Raw genomic sequence first — 25,032 nt, forward strand, 5'->3', positions numbered from 1 at the left:
CTTCTCACTTCAAGGGGATGTCATCTACCCCCAGCCCTCCAAGCACTTCACATAACTACCCTGACCTGGTTATCTTGAATGTTCCCAGCAAGTGGCAGCAGTTGGGAGGATAGGAGACCAAGGGCAGAGTTCAGGCCTTGCAAGCCCCAGAGGCTAAGGGAGTGCTCTGTTCTGCTGGTCTTGAAGATATCTCCTCATCTGAGTACCCTCCTTTATTTTTTATCCATAAATTTGCTTCCAAGGGTGGCTTCCCATCTGGAAAATGGGAGGGGGGGGGGTGCAGGGATTGAATTCTGGTCCTTTCCAGTTCTCAGTCTTGATGTGTGCGGATGGACCACGGATCAGCCTTTTTATTATTATTTTTTAATGGGGGTGGGGGTGGGAATGGCAGTGGCCTTACCTCTCCAGCGGGAGACAGCAGTCAGAGCAACCCCGCCTGGAGGCAAGGCCCACCTGTCCGGTTAGGCTCCAGTCTGCCCCGGGGGGCGGAAGCATCTGATGTAAGTTTGGTTCCCTCTTTAATCAGGATCCTCTTGTTTCAGACCGATAAACCTTTAAAGAAATTAAGGTCCAGGAAGTCTCAATCTATCCCCACCCTCAGCAATCAATGTGTCTCCCAGCACCGCTGCCAGGCCAGGCCAGATTTCCTGTGGCCCCACCTGAATGATGAAACAGGGGATGGCCATTGCGCTCCCGGGCTTTCCGAGATACAGATCCTTGGTCCTGATGCAACTCTTGGTGTCTTTTACACAAAGCTCCGTGGACGCCGGGGCGCTAGGACCCGACGGACGCCCGGGGGCGCTCGGCCGCAGCGGCCCCAGAGTCACTTTTGCACCGCGGACGTCAGTAGGGACCAGGGTGGCTCAGTGCATCCATGTGATTTGGGTCCCAGTTCTCAGCCCCAGGACCAGGCGCTGGGAGCCCCAGCCCATCGACTCTCCTTTAACCCCCTCCCCCAACCCTTTCCTTGGGAGCAGTTGAGAGATGGTGGCGGACACGGTTTGGGGGACTAGGCGCATGGGGGGAGGGGGGACACGGACCCCCCCCCATTAACCCATCCCCTGGGACTGTAGAGTAACTGGCGGGTGGGCAGGTGGGCTGCGGGGAAGGGGGAGCTCGGAGCCCGGAGCTGCCCAGTTTGGGGACCCCATCCCCATATCCGATCACTCGCAGGGCAGGGTAACGTGGGGTACGTGAGGGAGGGCCGGCCACGTTCAAGTTAGCTCCCCGCGCTGCCGTCCCGCGGGCATCCATCCGTGCGCCCAGTGGTACGCTTGGCCTCAAGTTCCCAGACTCGGGCAACCGTTTTCCCGGCCCACCGCCCCTTCCAGCTCCCCTGCCTCTCCCCCCGCGCGGGGCCGGCTCCCCCATCCCCCCGCAACACGACCCCATAATAAACAAGTCTTTCCTTGATCCACCCCTGCCGCGAGCGCCCTCGGGGACCTTGGCAGCTGCAGCGGCCGAGGAGCCTTTCTCGAAAGGGGGCGTGGCCACCGCTCGGGGTTCGGCCGCCGAAAGTGCTGGGGCTCAGCAGGGGCGGGGCCAGGCCGCTGTCACCGGGCAGGAGAGAACGTTGCGAACGTGCGCCAGGCGCCCATTGGCGGAGGCCGGCCACACTCCCGCATCTGGATTGGGCTGCTGTTCCCAGGGGGCGTGGCTTCTCCGAGCCAGTCCTTATAGGCCTCTCCGCGCTGGTGCTGGGGACCGCGGCTGGCCGAAGGGTGGTGAGAGTGGTTGGAGCGGACAAGTCCGGGCAGCGCTCGGGGACTGGCACCGGTTCGCGCACTCATTCAAGCGGCTCTCGTCCCAGCAGTTCTCGCTGACCGCGCTTAGCTGGTGAGTGTCCCTTCTCGAGGTGCCGACCCCTGCGCGGGGAGGCCTCCGCCGTGCGGGTCCCTGCCTTCCCCGTCTGGTCCAGCCCCCACACTGACGCCAGGTCCGTGCCCCTCTTGTCTTACAGCGTCTTCGGCGCTCCCGTACCCTAAGCTCATCTGCCAACGTGGTGGTGTCGGTCCGCACCATGCCTAGCCTTTGGGATCGCTTCTCGTCGTCCTCCCCCTCTGCGTCTGCGTCCTTGTCCCGAACGCCCACCCCCGATCAGCCGCCGCGCTCGGCCTGGGGGTCGGCGGCCCGAGAGGAGGGGCTCGGCCGCTGCGCGAGCCTGGAGAGCTCGGACTGCGAGTCCCTGGACAGCAGCAACAGCGGCTTCGGGCCGGAGGAAGGTGAGCCACGGGCGGAGGCGGGGGCGGCAGCGACTCGGGGGCCGGGGCGGTGAGAGGAGCGCCGCGCTGGAAGGAGTCAAACCCACCAGAACCCAGATGGCGGAGGGATGGAGGAGTGGAGGAGGGGCATTGGAGTGTAGGGCACGAGTGTGGGGTGGAAACTGAGGCACGGAGTGCTGGTTTCTTCGGGAAGCATCATCTCCCCAGCGAGCGAGCTGCTCTGACACCGTCCCCCGTGTGCTCTCCCTTGCAGACGCGGCATACCTGGACGGGGTGTCCCTGCCCGACTTTGAGCTGCTCAGCGACCCCGAGGACGAGCACCTGTGTGCCAACCTGATGCAGCTGTTGCAGGAGAGCCTGGCCCAGGCACGACTGGGCTCGCGGCGCCCCGCGCGCCTGCTGATGCCCGGCCAGCTGGTGAGCCAGGTGGGCAAGGAACTGCTGCGTCTGGCCTACAGCGAGCCCTGCGGCCTGCGGGGGGCGCTGCTGGACGTCTGCGTCGAACAGGGCAAGAGCTGCCACAGCATCGGCGAGCTGGCCCTTGACCCCAGCCTGGTGCCCACCTTCCAGCTGACCCTGGTGCTGCGCCTGGACTCACGCCTCTGGCCCAAGATCCAGGGGCTGTTCAGCTCCGCCAACAGCCCCTTCGTCCCTGGCTTCAGCCAGTCCCTGACGCTGAGCACCGGCTTCCGAGTTATCAAGAAGAAGCTGTACAGCTCCGAGCAGCTGCTCATCGAGGAATGTTGAACTTGGGGCCGGGGCCGACGCCGACCCCACAGCAGACAACTGAACTTTTGGGGTGGACATTGGCAGGCAGGAGCTGAGGAGCTGCTTGCTGCCTGTTAGTTAGAGAACTGACAACAGCCACTTGAGGGGCAGTGGGGGAGAAAGTGTTTCTGGGAAGCTCACGGAGGTGTGTAGAGGTGGCTTCTCGTTGGGCACAGGCTTGCCCTCAGTACTGTAGCATGAAACAAAGGTTTAGGGGCCAACCAGGCTTCTGGCTGGATGTGTATGTAGCATGTACCTTATTTTTATTGTTACTGACAGTTAAGACGACAGTGGTGTGACAGCCAGGAGTGCAGCTGGGCTGCCCTGGCCTCTGCAATTGCAATCCGTGTGTGCTCAAGGTAGCTGGCCCCGGGGAGGGGGAGGTCATGGAGGTGTTCTGTGTATCTCATGGTCTGAAGGGGCCAAATGTGTGTGTTCTTTGTTTTTGCATCTTTTGTTTTTTTGACCAGAGCTTCACTACTGACCTGTTCTAGGCAGCTATCTTACAGACGCATGAATGTAAGAGTAGAGAAGGGTGGGTGTTGGGATCACTTGGGGGATCTTTGACATTTGAGAAAAAAATACACCTGGGAGCTGCGCTTGTCCCACCCCCTGAAGTGTACTGAAGAGTTTATCTGTGAGTGGTGGGGCTGACTGGGGTGGGGGCTGGCACCCCTGCCCCAGAGGAGTGCCATCTGGGTCTTCCATCTAGAACTGTTTACATGAAGATACTCCCTGTTCATGAATACACTTGATGTTCAAGTATTAAGACCTATGCAATATTTTGTACTTTTCTAATAAAAAAAGTGTTTGTTAAAAGTTGGTTGAGTCTCTTACTAGTGCTAAGAAATGAAAGGGAGTGGGGTGGGATGGGATGGGTACTCTTAAAAGGTGGGTTCAATCAAATTCAGGTCCACCTGTGCATTTCTCTGTCCCTTTCCGGGGCTGCCTGCCAGCCTGGTAATGGAGGTATGTGGGTTGTGTGCCATCTGTGCCAAGAACCCTGGATCCCTGGCTCTGCTGACTGAGGCTACCAGGGGAAATCACTGGAAGGTGAGTGAGTCAGACCTCCCACAGAGCCAGTCAGTAGGCAGAGCTCACCTGGCTGCCCCCTGGGTTAGGAGGCCCAGGTACAAGGGCCCCCTAAGCCCAAGTTCCTTACAGGTAATAAAAGGACTGCAAGAAACTGTTTCTGTTTAAAAAGCTCTATTTGTGCTGCAATCATGAAAATTACAAATTTTATCTTTGGATATAAAAAGGCTATAGGGCAGGGATATCAATACGTGGATTTTGAAAAAGACTATTTCCTTCAAGGCTCTTACTAGACAAGGAAAGTAGGGCTCAGAAAGAGACATGACCTCATGGGAGGTGTGGCCCAGGCAGGTGTAGAACACAAACACAGACACCCATGCCATGAAGGTGACGGAAGGAAGGACAAATGAGGACTTAGAGAGCAAGGGGATTGCCGACCTGTTTTCAAGAATGCCTTGGATGACCTGGACTCCTTGTACTCTCTGGGCCCCAATTTCCTTATCAGTGAAATTGAGGTTGGGCCAGATGAAGGCCAAGGCCTTTTCCACTTCTCACTCCCTGGGACTGGCAGGCAGTCCTCCCACACTGGCCTTTGGAGACTTGTTATCTCCCTGTTTATCTTCCTGGTCCCAGATATTCCTTGTTTGCCCAACTGTAAAACGGTAGTTCTTCCGCTCGAGTGTGTAGTCAAATCCCTTGGGCCCCCAGTTAACACACAGATCCCTGGGCACCGGTGGAGATGCTGGCCAAGAGCCCCAGGAATTTTCATCAGGGATTCTGACACAGGGTCCTGAACTTTGGGATGGTTTTGAAAACTCGCATCTCTGGCAGAACGGAGTGACTTATTCCCAAAAGTGGATGAATTTGTGTTAGAACTAGATTTGAAAATGGTGTTAGCAAATGAGACGATGCCCAGAGCAGTTTTAGGAGAGCCCTCTCACTCATTTTCTGAGCACAGCCTCCTACTAGCCACCCTGTGAAGCGTGGGTCTGGTGGGGGGTTGTAACGTGTTACAGATTAGTAACAAGGCCCAAGCCCTTGAAAGGACATCTTCTTCTGACCATGGCTGACCTGTCCACTGAGCCCCTCAGAGTAGGAAGTGGGAGTGAAGCAGGCTCACCATCTGTGTGGTGTCACTTTCCCATGAGGTCAGATCCATGCCCATGTTCACGGCTGTGCTTCCCTGGCCCCGAAAGAGGAGCGAGGAAAACAACTGTGTCCAGCTCCGGAGCAGAGCCTTGTGGGTGTATGGAGGCCGGATGCACAGCGAGCATTAACCCCTTTCCAGGACTAGGCAGCAAGCACACTTGGCTTTTCTTAAATGGTTCGACTGAGGCCAGAGGAAAGCTTGGGTTCCCAAGACAGCTCAGCTGAGACACCCTTCTCCTGAAGCTAGACGGGCATTTTTCATCTTCACAGGCTTGCAAATCTCCACAGGCAGGACAGAAGGGCTCCTAGGTGGGAGCTCTTGGGTCTCCTAAGATGCAACAGGAAGCTTTGCCCCAGACATTGGGCTTTCGAAGGGAAGATGGGGCTAAGACTTGGTGGTTTTATTACGCCTGTTGCCTCGTGTAGAGGAATATTAAAGGCTGAGGTCCTGGAAGAGAGGGAGTGTCCTTGTGGCTAAGACCACCAAGCAGTGCATATAGTGAAAAGCGGGTTTGAGTCCTGGCTCAGACATTTCTAAGCTGATGACCTTGAGCAAGTCACTTTCTGCTTCCTCTGTAAAATGGGGGTAATGGTGAGGAAGCTAGTGGCTGGGCAAGAAATGAGAGGCCTGAGCTGGCTGTAGAGCAAGCACCCTGCACAGTAGGGACCACCTTTGACTTCCTTCCCCTCTGGTCCTGCTTTTCTCTAACATCTTTTCAAAAGCCATCATTTTAACAACAGTCATGTCAACATATAACCTTAATACATTCTTGTGAAAGACATCATTTTGGAGTAATGTGCTCAGATAGCTGTTCTTCTAAGCTGTATTCTTCTAAGCCTGGCTACACCCTGTAAAAGATTCCTTTCATAAGCCCTGGCCGGGTAACTCAGTTGGTTGGAGTGTTGTCCCAATACGCCAAGGTTGCTTGATCCCTGGTCAGGGCACGAGGGGTGGGGGTGAGGGGTTCCTATAGTTTTACCTCATGGTTCAGAAGAAAATGCAAAGGCCAAGAATGGCTCAGTGAGCAGGGCTGCAGGCCTAAGACGGGAAGTGTGGCTTCCTACTTCCTGGTCCTTCCATTCAACTCCCCGAGCCCTCCTGGTTCCCCAGCTCAGGGTGTCTGGGTCAGCCACATCCCACTTTTGCTGGTAGAGGTGACCAAGTGCTGGTGGGGCAGCCCAACATAAGACTGAGGAAACATGAGGCACAGAAACCAGGCCCAATTAATAGAGTATTACAGGACTCTGTCATTATCCTGAAAGGGGACTCTTTATGAAAGAATCACAAACTAGAAAACAGCCCATTAAACCCAGACATACCCACGCAGGAGCCCAGTGAGTCTTCATCCCCATTCCAACTGTGGCAATAACTGTGGTCATGTAGTACTAGTGGCTCTGAAAGCAGACACTGATGGACTGTCACTTGATTCATTCATTCAACCCATATATAATTAAATGGATCCCTGGGGCTGCAAGAGAAAGCCAAAGTAAGTGGGAACCCCTAAGAAGCTGATTCTCTCTTTCTCTTTCTACCTCCCCCCCCCTACACACACACACTAACTTCTCAGGAAAAAAAAAAATCCAACAATATAGAATGACTAAAAGTATGTATGATAAAACTAATTTAACTGTATACCTAAAATTGATCGATTTTATTGAATGTAAATTACACTTCAATATATGAAATTTTTATTGATTTTTAGAGAGGAAGAGAGAGTGAGAGAGAGAAACATTGATGTGAGAGCAATACATCGATTGGCTGCTTTCCACACACCCACTACTGGTTTAGAGCCCAAACCTGGGCATGTGCCCTGACCTGTATCCTGACCTGGAGTCCAACCAGCAACCCTTTGGTGCACGGGGACGACGCCTAACCAACTGAGCCTCATTGGCCAGGGCTTCCATGAATTGTTGCAAAAGGCATATGTACACAAAAATTAACTCAAAGTGGGTCACAGGCCTAAATGGAAAAGCTAAACTATAAAACTCTTGGAAGAAAATATAGGAATAAATCTTCATGATCTTGGATTAGGCAATGATTTCTTAGATATGACACCAAAAGTACAAGTGATAAAACAGATGATCAACAAGTTGGACTTTATAAAATTTAAAAACATTTGTATTTCAAAGGACACAATCAAGAGAGTAAAAAAAAAAACAAAACCCACAGACTGGAAGAAGATATGTTGCAAATCATATAATGATAAGTGATTTACATCTAGAATGTATAAAGACCTCTTATAGCAATTAAAAAATGAGCAAAGAGCCCTAGCTGGCTTGGCTCAATGGATAGAGCGTTGGCCTGTGGACTGAGGGGTCCCGGGTTCAATTCCAGTTAAGGGCACATGCCTGGGTTGCAGGCTTGATCCCCAGTAGGGTCGTGCAGGAGGCAGCTGATCAATGATTCTCTCTCATCATTGATGTTTCTATCTCTCTCTTTCTCTCTTCCTCTCTCTGAAATCAATAAAAATATTTTTAAAAAAATGAGCAAAGAATCTGAATAGGCATTTCTCCAAAGAAGATGTACAAATGACCTATAAGCCATTCATGAAAAGATGTTTAATATTATTGGTCATTAGGAAAATGAAAATCAATTTTCAAGGAGATACCATTTCATACCACCAGAATGGCTATAATCAAGGAGACAGATAATGTCAAGTATTGACAGGATATGGAGAAACTGGAATCCTCATACATTGTTGGAGGAATTGTAAAATGGTGCAGCTATTTTACAATTCCTCATAATGTTAAACATAGAGTAACCATCTGACCCAGCAATTTCACTTCTAGGTATATACCTGAGATAAATGAAAACATATATCCACATAAAACCTTATATATGAATGTTCATAGCAGCATTATTCATAATATAAAAAGAGAGAGAGAGAAGAAAAATTCATTGACATGGACAACAGTATGGTGATTGCAGGAGGAAGGCGGTTGGAGGGAGGTGGAGGAGGGTATAGGAGGGATAAAGGTGATGAATGGAGATTTAACTTGGGGTGGTGAACATATAATAGTGTACAGATGATGTGTTGTAAAATGGTGCACCTGCAACCTATATAATTTTATTAACCAGTGCCATTCAAATAAATTCCATAAAAAAGTAAATAAATTTAAAATGTTTTAATACATAAAATATATAAAATGAGCTCCAGAAGTTTTTTTTTCTCTCTCTCTTAAAAAAAAATATTTTTAAATTGATTTCAGAGATGAAGGGAGAGGGAAAGAGAGATAGAAACATCAATGATGAGAGAGAATCATTGGTCTGCTGCCTCCTGCAAACTCCCTACTGGGGACCCAGTCGGGACCTACTGAGACCTACTAGTCCATAGGTCTACGTTCAATCACTGAGCCACGCTGGCCGGGGGAGCTCCAGAAGTTTTAAAAATAAATTACAGCTCCACAATTAAATATGGTAATTTGTAAACCACATGCAAATAAAAATGGTAGATTTTTCACTAAGAAAAGGAAAACAAAAGAAAAGCCATGAGTATTTTGGATCAAATTTATGTATTGTCTGTCTCTGCCAATAGAATGTCAGCCCACATTTTTTGTGTCTAGAACAGAGCCCGGCCTATTGAAACTACTAATGAGCCCAGGCAGTTGCTGAAGGCGGCGGAGGGCCAGGTCCTGGTACTGAATGGCGAAGGCATCCCCTGGGCCGCTTGGCGGCCATCGTGGCCAAGCAGGTGCTGCTCGGCTGGAAGGCGGGGGACGTGCACTGTGAGGGTATCAACATTTCTGGCAATTTCTACAGAAACAAAATGAAGTCCCTGGCCTTCCTCTGCAAGTGGGTGAACACCAACTCCTCTCTCGGTTCTTAACACTTCCTAGCACACCCCGCCCCCCCAACTGCATCTTTTGCGGACAGTGTGAGGCCAAGCAGGCCGGACCCCTGGGACCACCTCAAGGTGTTTGATGGGATCCCACTGGCCTATGACATGAAAGAGCAGTGGTTCCTGCGGCCCCCAAGGCTGTGCGTTGGAAGCCTACACCCAGGTTGGCCGCCTACACGGAGGTTGGCCTACCTGGACGCCTGGCTCAGGAGTTGCCTGGAAGTTCCAGGCAGTCACAGCCACTCTGGAGGAAAAGGGGAAGGGGAAGGGGAGAGCGAAAATCCATTACCCGAAGAAAAGGCAGCTCATGCAGCTGCAGAAACAGGCCAAAAAGAAGGTGGTGAAGAAAACTGACAGATACACAGAGGTCCTCAAGACTTAATGGTCTTCTTCTGGTCTGAGCCCAACAAAACTGACTGTGAATTCCTAAAACAACAATAACAAAACCACAAGCTAATGAACACGTGCAGAAGAAAGGAGGGATCGAAGGACCATGACATCTCAAATCTTCCATCACCTGGAGAGGCCCATTGGGGCCACTTCCAAACACTTTTTAAAAAACTATGGTAAAGCATATAACATACAATCCACCGTACTAACCATTTTAAGAGAACAGTCACTAGTGTTGAATATATTCTCATTGTTGCGCAACCTTTCTCGAAAACTTTTCATCTTGTAAACTGACACTTTGTACTCATTAAACAACCATTCCCCATTCCCCTTCCCTCAGCCCCTGGCAACCGCCATTTCCCTTCGTGTCTCTATGGATTTCACTGCTCAAGGTACCTGACGAAATGGAATCATATAGTATCTGCCTTATTGTGCCTGGCTTACTTAGCACAATGTGTTCAAGGCTCATCCATGTTGTAGTAACTGTGAGAATTTCCTTTCTTTTTAAGACCGACTAATAGTCCATTGCATGTATATACCGCATTTTGCTTACCCATTCATCCATCAATAGACACGTGAGTTGCTTCCTTCTTTGAGCTATTGTGAACAATTCTGTTATAAATATGGGTGTACAAATACCTCTTCAAGACTTGCTTTTACTTCTTTTGGGTATATTCCCAGAAGTTGAATTGCTGGATCATATAATAATCCTACTTTTAATTTTTTTGGAAACTACCAAACTGTTTTCTACAGCAGCTGCACCATTTTACATTCCCACCAACAACGCACAAATTCCAAGCACTTTTATGCCACTCCACGTCCCATCCAAGTTCAAATTTGCCCAGCAATCAAGTCCCACTGCACCCTGCATCCCTACAAGATGGTGAAGGGCTGGACGAGGGCTGTGGATCTGCAGTACTCCACATGCTCTAGGAAGCTGGAGGAGAGAGGGTGGCAGAGTGAGGACAGGTTCCAAGAGGAGGAAGGATGAAACTTCAACCCCAGAGATGTGAGGGCTGCTCTCCTCATTCTCTCACATGGACCTCCCCGAAGGCAATCCGATCCCGTCAGAGACCCTCTGGGGGAAGGCTGAGGCTGGGGCGAGGAGTAGAGCTGGTTTGAGCCGCACACCTCGGAGGAAGGAGAGGAGCTCGGGCCTCCCCGGGGAGAAGGGCTAAGGATTGAGGCACCGGTCCCAGGGGCCCCCAACCCATTCTGAACCTCCATTAGCTATCATTGATTGACTTAATATATGACAAACCTGTGACTCCAGTAACAATGGTAAGTGAGTTTGTATTTTATTCACTGTAATTGCATCTGCATACATTTAAAAAAGCAGCGGGACTAATATGGGCCAGACATGCTGTGGATACAATCTCTAGACAAGACAGGCCTCCTTGGAACTTGCCTGCCTCTGGTGATGACTCAAGCCCTCATTCAAGCCCCTTCCCCTCCGCCCAAGAGATCAGCAGAATGCTAACAGCACGCTCCACCATGGGGCTACAAGGAAGGGCAAGCTCAGGACTCGAGAGCATATAGACCTCATATCTACAAAATACTCTACATCTTTAACTCATTTGACATACCACCAATTCAATGAGTGGGTACTATTATTATTATTCCCGTTTTACAATGAGGACACAGGTACACGGAGCAATGTGAGGGGGTGGGAGTGGGAGTGGAAACACCTTCAGTCTAGTCTAGTCTGATTTTGCCACTGAGCCGTGTTTCTTCATCTTTAAACTGAAGGTGTGGGACTAAAGGACATCAAGAGGGGTTCTCGGAGTCAGAGCCGAGCAGTCATCCGCTGCCACTACGGCTTTTCCCCCGCCCCGCCCACTCAGCACTGCTCCCTGGGCTGCCGCCCGGGGTGGGGGCGGAGGAGGAAGAACAGCGCTGCCTTGCAGGTCACCCGGCAAATGCTTGACTGCCTTCTGGGGTGAGTCCAGGTCTGGGAAGGGAACGTTAAGAAGAAATTTCCACGGCCCTTCCTAAGCCAGGGATTTTCCATTCCGTCTGGGCAGACATGTCTCTCAGAGAAGGGATCTGGCGATCCATAGGAGTTAGTGAACGGCTCAGATCTGTGCTGGGCTGAGTGTAAGACCTGGTTCTGACTTTGGTTCTGGTTCCTGCCCTAGGAAAGGGGGCAAGTGTGTTGGGAAGGCACACCTGCCCCAGGAAGATGAGGGGGGGAGGGGGCCAGGATGGTATCAAACAAAGGAACAAAGTACTCAGCCTAGAAGAACCCGAGAGAGAGCCCATCAGGGGAAACTTCCTAGAACAGGAGACGTGAGCTGGAGGGGCAGTGGAGAAGGAGGCCTGCAAAGGCGGACAGGAGCAGGCAGAACCGACGAGAAGGGGGATCATGTGGACCAGCTTTACAAAGGCTGCCATGAGCACGGGACAGCGTAGTGGCCAGGAGAGAGCTGGATGCAAGAAGTGGAAACTTTGGTGAAGCAATACAGACAGCCAAGGCAGGGGCCTGCGCTCAGCCTCTGCACTAGCTGTTCCCTCTGCTGGGAACATGCCTCCCTCGCAGCCTCACCTGGTTGGTCAGGTGTAGCTCAAAAGTCCCCGCTCCACAGGGGAGCCTTCCCTGGCCACTCCTGCTAAAGCAGCCCCGAGCTGCTCTCTCGCAATTATCCATGTTCGTTTTCTCCCCAACACTTGCCACCACCTGCACGTATCCTGTTTCTTTGAGTGGCTGCCTCCCTCCTAGTGATAGGAGTTCCATGAGAGCAGAATGGCTTGTCTCCATCCAATCCCCAGGGCCCAGCACACAGCAGCCCTCAATAAATATTGAGTTTAATTGAACTGCACTTGGAGTGTGATGATGAAAGAAAGCCCATGATGATGATGTTTTTTCCCTGAGCACTATTATATGCCAGGTACTGTGGTAAGTGCTTTACAAACATGATCTCATTTATTCCCCTGTGGGGGAGATGCTGCTATTATCCCTAACAGGCGAGAAAACGGAGGTCTAGAGGGATTGGTTAAGTTGCTCAAGGACACACAGAACCAGGATTTGAACTCACACTTTTAACCTCTAGGCTACCACTGTCTGATAGAAATATAAAATGAACCACATAAGCAACTGAAGATTGTTCTAGTAGCTCCCTTAAAGCAAACCAGGTGAGGCGCACGCTTCCTCTCCAGAGCAGGCCTGCTTCTCCCCTTCTTCCCCCAGGTGTGTCACCTTTGTCTTTCCCTCTCTGAAGCTCCAAGGGCCCTTCTTTTGCTTCTGTAACTTGTTTCCCGAGCCTACGCAGCCCAGCTGGCTCACTTCTACTACCTCTGTAATTTTCTTTCTTTTGTTGTTAATCCTCACCCGAGGATATTTTTTCTGTTGATTTATTTTATTTTATTTATTTTATTTTATTTTTAGAGAGAGTAGAAGGGAGGAAAGGGGGGAGAAAGAGAGAGAGAGGTGAAGGAGAGAGAGAGATATGAAAGAGATACATTGATTGGTTGCCCCCCGAAGGAGCCCTGACTGGGGCCGGGAATTGAACCTGCAACCCAGGTACGTGCCCTTGACCAGGAGTCAAACCTGTGTCTTGTCAGTGCGTGGGCTGATGCTTTAACCACTGTGCAACACCAGCCAGGGCTACCTCTGTAACTTGCTAAATAAACTTTCTCTTAAAAAAGCAGATGGACCCTAGCCAGTTTAGCTCAGGGGATAGAGCATCAGCCTGAGGACTGAAGGGTCCTGGGTTCGATTCCGGTCAAAGGCGCATGCCTGGGTTGCAGGCTCGATCCCCACTCGGAACGTGCAGGAGGCAGCCAATCAATGATTCTCTTTCATCACTGATGTTTCTTTTCTTTAAAAAATATATTTTTTATTAATTTCAGAGAGGAAGGAAGAGGGAGAGAGAGATAGAAACTCTAAGGATGAAAGAGAATCACCGATTGGCTGCCTCCTGCATGCTCCCCACTGGGGACGGAGCCTGCACCTGGGCATGCGCCCTTGACCAGAATCGAACCTGGGACCCTTCAATCCACAGGTCGACGCTCTATCCACTGAGCCAAACCAGCTAGGGCTCATCATTGATGTTTCTATCTCTCCCTCTCCCTTCCTCTTCAAAATCAATAAAAATTTATTTTAAAAAAGCAGGTGAAATTAATTTTAATAATATATTTTGCTTAAACTGATATATTAAAAATATGATCATTTCAACATGAAATCAATATAAAAATATTAAGATACTTTTCCATTTTATTTTACTAAGTGTTCAAAATCTGGTGCCTGCCTAGTTTTTACACTTACAGCAGTTGCTAAGTTTTCATTAGAGAATTACCTGTATTTAGATTTCATAAAATTTGCAGTTGAAAAAATGATTTACATACCCAAGTTGTTCCACACATATTTAAATGTTTTCCAATAACAACATTGTCAATTTTAAAACTTAAATGTAAATTGATTAAAGTTAAATAAGATTTAAAATTTAGTTCCTCCGCTGCATTCATTACATTTCAAGTGCTCAACAGTCACATGTGGTCAGTGGCCACTGTATTGGACAGCACAGCGCTAGGCTGCACGGGTTCGTCTGCTGAGAAGGTAGGATGGGTGGGAGAGGTCCAGCAGGAGGGATCCAGAGCAGACTGGAGACCAGGTGTGGGAGGGGAAAGCGGGGAAAACTGAGGTGGTAGGACTGGGCCCACATAAAAATGAGGTGGGATGACCAGCCATGACTCCCACCAGCCGGCACAGGCTGGACCCACTCACAAGTGAGTGCCTCCTATGGGTGTTCTGTAGGTCTGGGCTTCCTTTCACCAAGGACGTGGTGGGGGCCCTCAGATCCCTGGGTAACTCCTCTCGCAGTTGCTATTCCCTCTCACACCACAAGGGATCCTGGGGGTGCATGGGGCTGGCTCTAAGCTGGCTCAGGCTGGGTGGGTGGAATGCTCTCCCTCTTCCCTTCCCTACCTGTGGGCAGCTGGCGGGGTCAGGTGTGTGGTTCTGGTTAAACAACTCTGGAGTCAAGGATGCCTGGGTTCTGATCCCGGCTCCGCCAGTTCCTTGCTGTGTGATTTTAGACCTTAGACAAGTCAAGTCCTTCTCTGAGCTTCAGTTTCCTCATCTTGAAAATGAAAACCAATAACGAAATGTTGTGAGACTCTGATAACGTCTGTAGAGTGCCCAGTTCGTAGTAAACAATCAATTAACACAAGCTATTCTTCCTAGATAATATCCTTTTCTGTTAAGGACAAAAACGTAGACTGAAAAACAAACCAACCAACAAACAAAAAATGTAGGCTGGAGACTGTTCATGATCACTGGAAAGATTTCCAGCGTGAGCTGTAGAGGTGGATGACGGTTCCTGCCTCAGCCCCACCCCGCTCCCGCCCCCCACCATCCCCTGCATGACACAGACTTCGTTAACCATCAGGAGTCTGGAGGGGGATGTGCCAAAGGCCCTGGGTGCCTGAACATGGGATTAAAATGGCCAAGAGACACCTTCTAGAAATGTGGAGAGTGAGTCAAACTGAATCAGGAGCAGGTGAGGTCACCCTGGGTCCCTAGAGTTACTCAGAGTGACACTGGCATATGACTGGCAGGAATGAGGGATGAACCGGGCTCCAGGAAAGCAGGTGGGGCTGGAAAGCACCCAAGACAAGGAAACTGTCGGCATGGAAAGTCCAGGCAGGCAGAGCACAGACTGAGAGGCAGAGGCCAGAGGCAGCGTGGCCCGGGTATTTTTGAGGGTAGGGCAGCTCCAACGCCCTCTCCCGGTTAGCACCCCAATTAGCCTTCCCCCGATCTTCCCAACTTCAACTCCCTGGCCCCCAAACCTTTGCTCTGCAGGGTCCCCCGAAGTGCCAGGGCTGAGACAGCCCAGAGCAGACCTTTGTCCTCTGCCCTGCCAAATTAGCTCTTGTCACCTCATTCTGCCCACATTTCCAACATTTCCTGTCTTGTCTGTCCGCCCCTCCTGGAATTAGTGCTCCTAAAGGTAGGAGGACTCTCTCTTGCTCACTGTTACATCTCCTGGGCACGGCGCAGACGCTGACATATAGTGGAATGTTTAGTAGGTACTTGTTGAGACAGTAGACTCAAGACCTAAGTGGGTTCTCATTGCATTTCTTACAATCATTATGTGGGTCAGCCTTCTGAGCCTTGTTTCCACATCTACAAAGAGGGAAACATAATCTCTATGGAGATCCTGGAAAAGGACCAGGTCAGAAAGCGGGGAGGAGGAAGCACCCAGCTGGCTCTACAAAGTGTCTGATGGATAATGTTTCAGACGCAGCTGAACCTAGAGGAGAGGTAACCGAGGCACAAGGAAGTCACGCTAACAGGCCACCTGAGGAGACAGAACGGGACCTCTGCCCGGGTCCCTCTGATTCAGTGTCGCTGGGAGTTCCCTCCAGAGGTCTCGGAGTGTGCCGGCCTGTGACTGCCTTGGAAGATAGCCTTTCCCCTCTCAGCTTCCTTTTGGGGATGGGGCCTGGCTCCTGGTGGCAGGGAGGGTCTTGGAGACACTGTGATGGCTGCCTCTGGTGCTGGGTGAGCCAACACTCGTGTGTGTGTGTGTGTGTGTGTGTGTGTGTGTGTGTGTGTGTGTAGGGGGTATTCTTTACTCCATAAGCATCCACTGGTTCCCCACTACACCCCAAGAGGGAGGCAGTCCAGCCTTGTGGTGAGATGCTTGGACTCTGGAGTCAGACTGGAATCATTAAAGGAGCTGATGCACGCAGCCCTTCCTGAGGCCCAGTCCCCCACCTGTGAGGATGGGGCACGTTCAGCACCCAGCACAGCGCCCAGTTCACCATAAACACTTAAGGAATTTTTGTTATTAGTTATTTTGTTAGACTATCAGCCCTGTGAGGACACAAGGGACACTTGTTTTGGTCACTGCTTACCCACAGCCACCATTCTTAGTAGGTGCTCAGGTGGTTGAAAGAACAAGTGGAGGAAGGAGAGAAAGAAGAGGAGGAAGGGAAGAAGGGAGAGAAAGGAGATTTGTTCTGGGAGCTCCTAGCTTCCATGCCCACCACACTCTCCCTCTGTCCCCAAGACACCAGAGTGAGCTGATTCAAGGCCTCTCACTGCACGCTGCGTGGGGTCCAGGAGCACTGATCTCAGATGGGAGTACGGAGTCTAAATCCTGAAGCCCCGTACCAGTTGACTAAACTTAGCCTCAACGATCTCCTCTATAAAATGTGGACGATCATACCAACGACCTTGCTGAGTTGTAGGGAGGTCCAAAAGATGTATATAAATACACTGAGTACACCTGTAAACTGAAGAGTATTAGAGGTCATTTCGGTGGAGTGACAGGCAGCGTAGGCTCTGGAAACAGCCTTCATGCCGTCAAAACCCACTGCTTGCAGAGCCTGAGCCTCAGTTTTCCCATTTGTAAAGCAGGGGTAATAATAGTTCCCACCTGACAGAGTTGTGAAGATTAAATGAGATAATGCATGAAAAGCTTTTGAATCAGTGGAGAGCATACAATAAAAGGTGGCCATAATAATCCTCAGGAAGGATTCTGTGAACTACTTCTCACTAAAGTGTGAATGAGTGATAAGACCTGGATGTTCCCTCTCTCAGGGGAGTTTAAATACTAATGCAAGTTAAATGAGTGAAATCCTATCTGATGACGGAATTTTAAAAGAAGGTATAAAGGGATGCCAAAACCGGTTTGGCTCAGTGGATAGAGCGTCGGCCTGCGGACTGAAAGGTCCCAGGTTCGATTCCGGTCAAGAGCATGTACCTGGGTTGCGGGAGATGTGCTGGAGGCAGCTGATCGATTTTTCTCTCTCATCAATGTTTCTAACTCTCTATCTCTCTCCCTTCCTCTCTAAAAAATCAATAAAATATATTAAAAAAAAAAAAAAAAGAAGGTATAAAGGGAGTAGAGAAGGGCTCCCTAGAGCCCTCAAAACCACAGTTGTTGCCCTGGCCGGTTGCGCAGTGGTTAGAGCTTCGGCCTTCGAACTGAAAGATCCCAGGTTTGATTCTGGTCAAGGACACATGCCCAGGTTGTCGGCTCGATCCCCAGTGGGGGGCTTGCAAGAGGCAGCCGATCAATGATTTTCTCTCATCATTGATGTTTCTATCTCTCTCTCTCCCTCTTCCTTCCTCTCTGAAATCAATAAAAATATACTTTAAAAAAAAAACAACAAACCACCCACAGCTGTTGCCTAATGCACAAATCCTGCCTGGTCCAGAGAGGGACCACCCACAGGGAAAGGGAGAACACAGTCTCAGTGTCTAATGAACCGCTCTTCTGCTTGGAGAAACAGGAAGCTACCAGGCCCCAGGACAGTGGCACACACACCTCAGCTACATGTGGAGGGCCTTCTGCAGCATGGCAGGCAGCAGCCGGGACCCAGCGGTCAGAAAGGCTCCAGGACCCTCCAGGAGCAGCAGCCTGGGCAGGAGGTGGGGATGGGCACCAGAGGTGTGAGGACTGACCTGAGACCAGGGAGGAGGGGGAGGGTGCTCTCCCACAGCAGGGCCTCACCTTCTACATCTAGGTTTCCTCTACCAAGTGCTTACCAGGCTGCGCCCGCAGTAGAAAGTGCAGAGGATTTCAGAACGTGGGTTCTGGAGTCAGGCGACCAGGGCTCCATCCAGGCCTCACCTCTTCTCAATTGTGTGACCTGTGATAACAAGGTAGAGTTAGCAACTGGCACCCACTCCCCATCTCTTCTGTTTCTCCTTTGAAAAGACATTCTTCCCTCCTTCCCTATCAGCCCATCGGTGAGGCCGCAGCTGTGGGGCCCTGTGACCAGACCACCAGACCTGCCAATCAGCACTGAATCTTCCTGGACAGATTTTATCGAGGTGGTCATCTGAGTGGTCATTTGACCCCCCCAACTGTACAATTAGAGTGACTCCTGGAACTTGTGGCCCAATCACCAAGAAGAGACTCTCTTTTCTACTGAACCAGAACTTGGAATGATATGGAACCCTCACAGAGTTCAAATATGACACCAAGTTGGTGAAGGCAGAGTAGAGAGATTCGATCTTTATGACGTTTTTGAATCTCCAGATCAAGTCATGCCTGGATTTCTGTTTCCAAAGCCAGTAAACTCCCTTCTTAGCATAACCCAGTTTGAGTCAGATTTTTGTCATTTGTATCAGAAAGAGTCTGCAATTCACACGGTGAACTTTCTTAACCTCTCTATAAGCTTCAGCTTCCTCATATGCAAAAGAAGGGACATTTCTCAGGAGAAAGGGAGGGTTGTTCTGGGATGATTAAAAGGATTGATCAGGTCCAACGCTTAACACAGAGCCTGACACATGTTAAACCCTCAAAAAACATCAGCTTGTAGGTGTTCCAGAAGTGTTGGCCAATGACTCTGGCCCCTGGAGGTGAACTGCCAAGGGCCACCTGGGGGGGTGCCAGGAAACGCTGGTAAGCTTGTAGGGTGGGGGTGAGGCCTGCCTGACCCATCCAGATGACAGGTCGCACCAAGAAATACTCTGGTGGGTGTCATGATTATTTTTCCTCATCCTCACAGTCTAATCGAGCCCATTTCACAGATGAGGAAAATGAGACCCAGAGAGGAGATCCAGGGTAAGGCCAACTCCAGCGCCCACTCTGCTGGCTCAGCCCCTCCCATGCCCCACTCCTTGCCAGGTCTCAATCCCAGCCAGGCTAAGTTAAACTGGTCTGTTACTGTAAAATGCGGGCTTCCATGAATAATGAAAGGGCAAGATGATGTCACAAACCCTCCCTCCTTCCGGAGGAGTCGGTTCCCCGTTCTGACCTCCTGTAGTCCAGGCGCAGTCACCAGTGAGCAGCGGTTTACCCCCCAGAGAGAGCCTGACGCAGTTCTGCTAAGGAAACCACGCAAGTCTCACGGTTGGCACGACCCTTCCTTCCGCACAGGGCACAGGGCGCCTGGGGGTGGGGGTGGGGTGGGAACGGCACCGCCCACTTCCCTTCAGAGAACCACCAACCCGGCCAGACGGTTCTCACGTCTAGGAACTGAGCTCACCTTGGGCTTTTCTCGCGTAGCCTCCTTGAGCCTCAGTTTCCTCATCTGTAAAGTGGCTCCCAGAGCCCTGGCCCGTGTCTCGGTGAGTTAGAGCGTGTCCCCTGCACCGAAGGGTCACGGGTTCCATTCCCGGTCAGGGCACATAACAAGGCTGCGGGTTCCATCCCTGGTTGGGGAGGCAACCCATTGATGTTTCTCTCCACCCCCCCCCTTCCTCTCTCTTTCGAATCAATGAAAACTATATCCTCTGGTGAGAATTTTAAAAAATAATACTAATAAAGTGGCTCCCACACATCTCAGGGTCGTTTTGAGGGCATTACAGCAAGAATGACTCCCTAGGTCAGTGGTTCTCAACCTTCCTAATGCCGCGACCCTTCAATACAGCTCCTCATGTTGTGGTGACCCCCAACCATAAAATTATTTTCGTTGCTACTTCATCACTGTAATTTTGCTACTATTATGAATCGTAATGTAAATATCTGATAGGCAGGATGTATTTTCATTGTTACAAATTGAACATAATTAAAGCATAGTGATTAATCACAAAAACAATATGTAATTATATATCCAATGTGTTTTCCGATGGTCTTAGGCGACCCCTGTGAAAGGGTCGTCCGACCTCCAAAGGGGTCGCGTCCCACAGGTTGAGAACCGCTGCCCTAGGTGTTCAGCACAGGGACGGACCCAAGCAACGGTGCTGGACCCCTTCCACCAACAGAGGGGACGGCCCGCGTGTGCCCGGCCGCTGCTGCTGCGGGCAGAGCGTGGGTTCCAACTGGGGTCTTATTTTACTGCAAGACCACGCGACCCCCACCTCCAGGAGCTCGGGTCTTTTGCCAGCGGGATCCTTCCCACCCTCTTCCTCATACTTTTACTCCTCGGCTTCCTCCTCGGCCCAGCAGAGCCTCCAAGTCCGCCTCCGCCTGGCGGCCCTCGGGAACCGCCGAAGCCCCCGGAGCCGGCCCTCGCGGCCTAAACGACTCCCTCCCCGGCCATCCACCCAGCTCCGCTGAGGAACCGCCCTGTGATGATCTCCCCGCCACCCAGCCCCCAGCCCCCAGCCCCCGCCGCCCGCGCCACCCGCGGACTCCTGGACACAGGTCCACCGCGGCCTTGAGATGGGATCACGTGCCCGTGGGCCTCCCCGCAGGACAGGAATCAAGACGCAACACCCGCACGGATCCCCCAACCGGCTCTCAGCCAGTTGGCCTATCATTGGTCTCTTCTGATGGCAGAGGCGGGATCTCGAGCTCAGTGGCCAATGAAGAAGTTATTGGTTACCACGGCAACAGGGCGCTGCAGCACGCTTTCCCCACTGGGCGGAGCCCGCTCTTCTGAGGATCACACTCCATTGCCCCAGTTCTACCTCTGGATAGAGTGGGGATCGGAAGTTGGGCGACAACCAGGACCCAAACCCTTCACAAATGCCAACAGTGTGGATGAGGCCCGGCTAGCCCAAGGTTTAGAGAAGGCTGCCTAGAGGAGGGACATTCTGAATAGAGACAAGAAACCCAACTTACTACAATGGAGTGGACATAGCACTTGCAGGGCAAGGCACAGGGCTGGGCAAATTTAGGTAGGAATGAGTAGGGCAAGTGCTTAGGCTGCTTAGTAAGCAGATTAGGGCTTCCAAGACAAGATCCACCCAGAGTAGGGTGGGGGACCCAGATGAGCAGCCACAGCTGAATTGTGGGTCTCACATTGTCCTTCAGTCCTGCAGGAAGAGACAGCCAGTGGTAACCAAGGCCATTCCCTTGCCTCAAGGCAGCTTGCACGCAGTCTTAGGTATAGTTATATCCTGTCTTGGACACTCATTAACCTTGAACTCTTGTCAGGAAAGAGGAAGGTGACCAAGTTCATTGTCCCCATTTCACAGATTAGGAAACTGATGCCTGCCTGGTAAAGTATCCCACCCTTGGGCCCTGGGGCCTGGCTCAGCAGGGCTCTCTTTTAATTCCCTGGTGTGGTGGCTTGTCTGGAAAAGCACTGTGCCGCGGTTCTGATGCTGTCCACACCTGCTGATTGTGCAAGGGTGTTGGGCCAGCTGAACCCCATGTTTAACCAGGTAAGTGAGCCAGGACAGAGAACCCTGCCCCTTCCTCTGATGGCTCTGGGTGGGGGTGCAGCAAGACTCCCTCCTCAGTCGCTTTGAGAATGAGTCCAGTATCCCCTCACCCTCCCACAGAAGCCCACAGTCTAATGGGGAGACAGACCTACAGTGACCACACAATGTGATAAGTGGGAGTACAAGAGAAGAGGTGCCTGAGTCCACCCCGGGAAACCAGGGGAGACTTCACGGAGGAGGCAGCCTTTGAGAGAACACAAGACACATAGGCCTTTGCTGGGCAGATGAGCAAGGGGAGGGCACCCAGGGAAGGAACATCTGCAAAGACCTAGAGGCCTGGCTGAGCATGGCTCACTGGGGAAACTGCAAGTCTGGAGTGGACTGTGGCAGGACTACGCTGTGGAGTGAACACCGGACAGCACTGTGTGCCCTGCACCGGACAGCACTGTGTGCCCTTCACCCCCCTTCTGAGCCGGCAGGCACCCCCATGCACTTTTCTCCAACTAGCAGATTCATGGAGCCCCAAGAACCATATCTGAGGATCAACTTCAGCTACACGCCAACAACATGGATAAATCTCATGGGCACAATGTTGAGATAAAGGAGACAGGGACCAAAGAATCATTCTATATGACCCCATTATATCAAGTTCAAAAACAGGCAAAACTGATCTTTGATGGGAAGTCAGGATAGTGGTTACCTGTGGGATATGGAGGGTCTTGAGGAGGGTCTCTGGGGTGAGGGGGACACTAATAATATTTGTTTCTTGATCTGCACGTTGGTTTCACAGATGTGTTTCACAAGTTTATCCGTCTGTATATGTAAGGTTTGTGTATTTTTCTGTATGTAGCTTCTACTTTAGTAAATTAAAACAAGTTAACTGCCTTTTTAAAAAAATCCTTACCCAAAGGTATGTTTTTATTATTTGAGAGAGAGGAAGAAGGAGAGAGAGGAGAGAGAGAGACAGGGAGAGAGAGAAATATCGATGGGTTGCCTCCTGCCCTTGCCTCAACCCAGATCAAACCTGCAACCTGGGTATGTGCCCTGACCGGAAATCGACCCTGAGATCCTTCCATGCATGGGCTGTTGCTCCAACCAACTGAGTCACACCAGCCACACCAGCCTCGGCCAAGTTAGCTGCTTTTCATAACATCAGATAGACACTAAAATTTTGGGATCACATAACAGGCTGTAAGCCAAGCATCCAGATGATGTAGAATATGTTTATGTTGATATTTTCAGATTATTCCAAAACGACAACACAAACATTTTAAAGTCTTATCGAGATCTCTCGGGCTCCAGAGAACCCCTGTACAGACCCAGGGTTTGGGGAACCCTGACCCAAGAGGAAGCATTACAAGGCTCAGTGTTGGAGCTCAGCATGAAGGTCAGTGAGGGGCCTGGAGCCTCTTCCCGGGGCACAGGGAGGTGAAGTCCTCTTCCAGTAGAATGCCTGGTCCCGGGAGGCTTAGGCCCAGCTCTGTCTAGCTGAGAGGGGGTCTCCCTGGCTCAGCTGTGAGATCCTGGAGGCCAGAGGTTGCTCGCTCACTCTGTGTCCCTGGGTCTGGCACACAGAGGGTCTCAGAGGACCGTTATGCCAGGGCCTCTTTGCCCAATCCCACTTTGGGAGTAGAGGAGGGGGGCTGCTTTGGCAGTTGTAAGCTCCCCCTCACTGAGTTCCACTGCACAAGTTCACAAACCACGAATGGGCAACGTTGCAGGAGGGGTTCAAGGTGGGGTTAGAGTTGTCCAGTTCCCACTGGTAGGGGAGAGCTGGATGCAGAGGGGGCTCTGAGCCCTGGGGACCACGACTATGGACAGGCAATCCCAGTCCTGTCTGCCCACCGGTCTTGCTGGAGCTGCTAATAGCCCAGCTCTGGAGGAGACAGACTGTTCCCGTACCCAGAGGGCATCTGTGGGCAGGACAGGCAACAGCTGCTCAACAGCTGTCTCCTCCCGTCCTTTGGGACTTCAGTTCTCATCCGTCCTGACTCTGCCACCCTTGCCCTCTCGTAAGAATCCTCCTCCTTTTGTCCTTTGCCATCTCCACTCAGCCAGCACTTCTAAACCACCGTTATGGTTTCTACCCTGGCCTTGTGCTACCCGGAACATTATTTGCTCAATATTTTTTCCTTCAAGCAATGCTAAGCTTCTGTTGTTGTTTTAACATGCCTTTGTTCTAAGCAATAATACTTGTGGAACCCTGGATTTGTGGTGCCAGTTTTATTTTTTCTGGCACACATTACATTTTAATTTAGAATATTTATTCCTGTATTACCTAAAATTATCCTGTGTCCCGCCCCATTGCAAACCATCTTATACAATGGTTCCGCCAGGATGGGTGGCTATTACTTATTAAAAATAGTGATAGCCTCGTGTTAGCAGTGAGTTTTATGTCTCTTCCGCACATTCACAGTCACAGTCTCATTTGATGTTCTCAGTTCCTGCACGGCGGACATCACTGGCCTCATTTCACGGATGAAGCTGAAGATCAAGGGGAGCTCAGAGAGCAGTAGCAATTCGTCGAGGGTCTGACAGCACCAAGTTGGGACTTTGGTCCTGATTTAAGGCTCGGGCGGCCTCTGACCTAGGATGGAGGCAGGGAAGAAGGAGGCATGTCTCCAGCCAGACCCACAGGAGCCACAGCACAGAGAATTGAATTAGACAGAAGGAAGGACTTCCTGGCTAGAAATGTTTAGGCAGGAGAATGACTGACAAGGAAGGGTGTGGAGTGCCCAGCTCCCGTAGTCCTCAAAACAAGATAAAGGCTTGCCCGCCCGGCTGGGACAATTCCGGTGCTGCCTGGAGGCGGGGACCGAATGACCTCTCCAGGTCCTGTCCAGCCCTGAAGATTGGGTGCACCCTGCCATCAAGGGGGCCCTCCTCGCCATTTCCCCCAGAGCATCTATCAGACACAGAACAGCATGTGAAGGCTCCACTTCGTAGGAACTGGGAAAGCGTTGTCCCGGCCCCTGCCCCTGGGAGGGAGCACTCAGGGGCAGTCGCTCTCCTTACCCGGCTCCCGTCCCAGTCCCACCGCCCTGGCAGCTCCGCCCCAGGTCTCCGAGGCTGGAATGCCAAGGCCTGGCTGCCCTCAGAGGCACTGGGCGCTCAGCCTCCGGGCTGGGGCCCCTGCGTGCCTGCAGTCCCCTCCAGGGCATTCTTCTCAAAACTCCCTGAGCTAAGAAGTGAGACGGTATCGACTTGAGGTGTCGCCACTTCAGGGGATGCGTTGTGTTTTTTCTTTTGAAAGTCAAAGTGTTTATTTCTCCAAGCAGAAAGAGCATCACCATCCTTTCTGATTATGTAAATAATACATGTCCAGTTGTGCTTTTTTAAAAAATCAAATAATTTAGAGAAGTATAAGAATGAAAGTAAAATGGGGGGCGGGGCTCAGGCAGATTTCGTACGGCTCAGGAGTTTGCTCGTGTTTCGCGCGCCATCTGTTAAGGACCGCTCACGAGTGTTCTCGTTTTCACGCCCATGGAAAAAGGAGCGAATCTAGATACTAATGTAAATTTTGTTTGGTCCCTCTTCATAGAGGAAAATGTTTTACGCAGTGCCATACGTTAAAAAAGTACTAGGAACTTCAATTGTTTGTTTGTTTTTGTAAATAAGA

General features: G+C 51.1%; 1 protein-coding gene, 1 long non-coding RNA gene and 1 pseudogene across 2 annotated transcripts; 2 read left to right on the forward strand and 1 right to left on the reverse strand.

Moving 5' to 3' along the window:
* Positions 1 to 1,675: 1,675 nt before the first annotated feature.
* On the forward strand, positions 1,676 to 3,812 carry DDIT4 (DNA damage inducible transcript 4). Its single transcript, XM_036337025.1, has 3 exons — positions 1,676 to 1,836; positions 1,961 to 2,222; positions 2,476 to 3,812. Exons 2-3 carry the CDS (start codon positions 2,021 to 2,023, stop codon positions 2,967 to 2,969), a joined length of 696 nt encoding a protein of 231 aa, XP_036192918.1. The 5' UTR covers positions 1,676 to 1,836; positions 1,961 to 2,020; the 3' UTR covers positions 2,970 to 3,812.
* A 141-nt stretch (positions 3,813 to 3,953) lies between these two features.
* LOC118670338 lies at positions 3,954 to 9,447 on the forward strand (annotated as a pseudogene).
* Positions 9,448 to 13,614: 4,167 nt separating this feature from the next.
* Positions 13,615 to 19,513, reverse strand: LOC118670127. The gene is made up of 3 exons (XR_004972221.1): positions 19,349 to 19,513; positions 17,901 to 18,004; positions 13,615 to 14,478 (listed from the first exon to the last, which is right to left on the reverse strand). It is a non-coding gene; the product is annotated as an uncharacterized LOC118670127 (long non-coding RNA).
* Between the last annotated feature and the right edge of the window lie 5,519 nt (positions 19,514 to 25,032).

This window comes from Myotis myotis, unplaced genomic scaffold (assembly GCF_014108235.1).
Source record: "Myotis myotis isolate mMyoMyo1 unplaced genomic scaffold, mMyoMyo1.p scaffold_m19_p_15, whole genome shotgun sequence".
Classification (NCBI taxonomy): Eukaryota; Metazoa; Chordata; class Mammalia; order Chiroptera; family Vespertilionidae; genus Myotis; species Myotis myotis.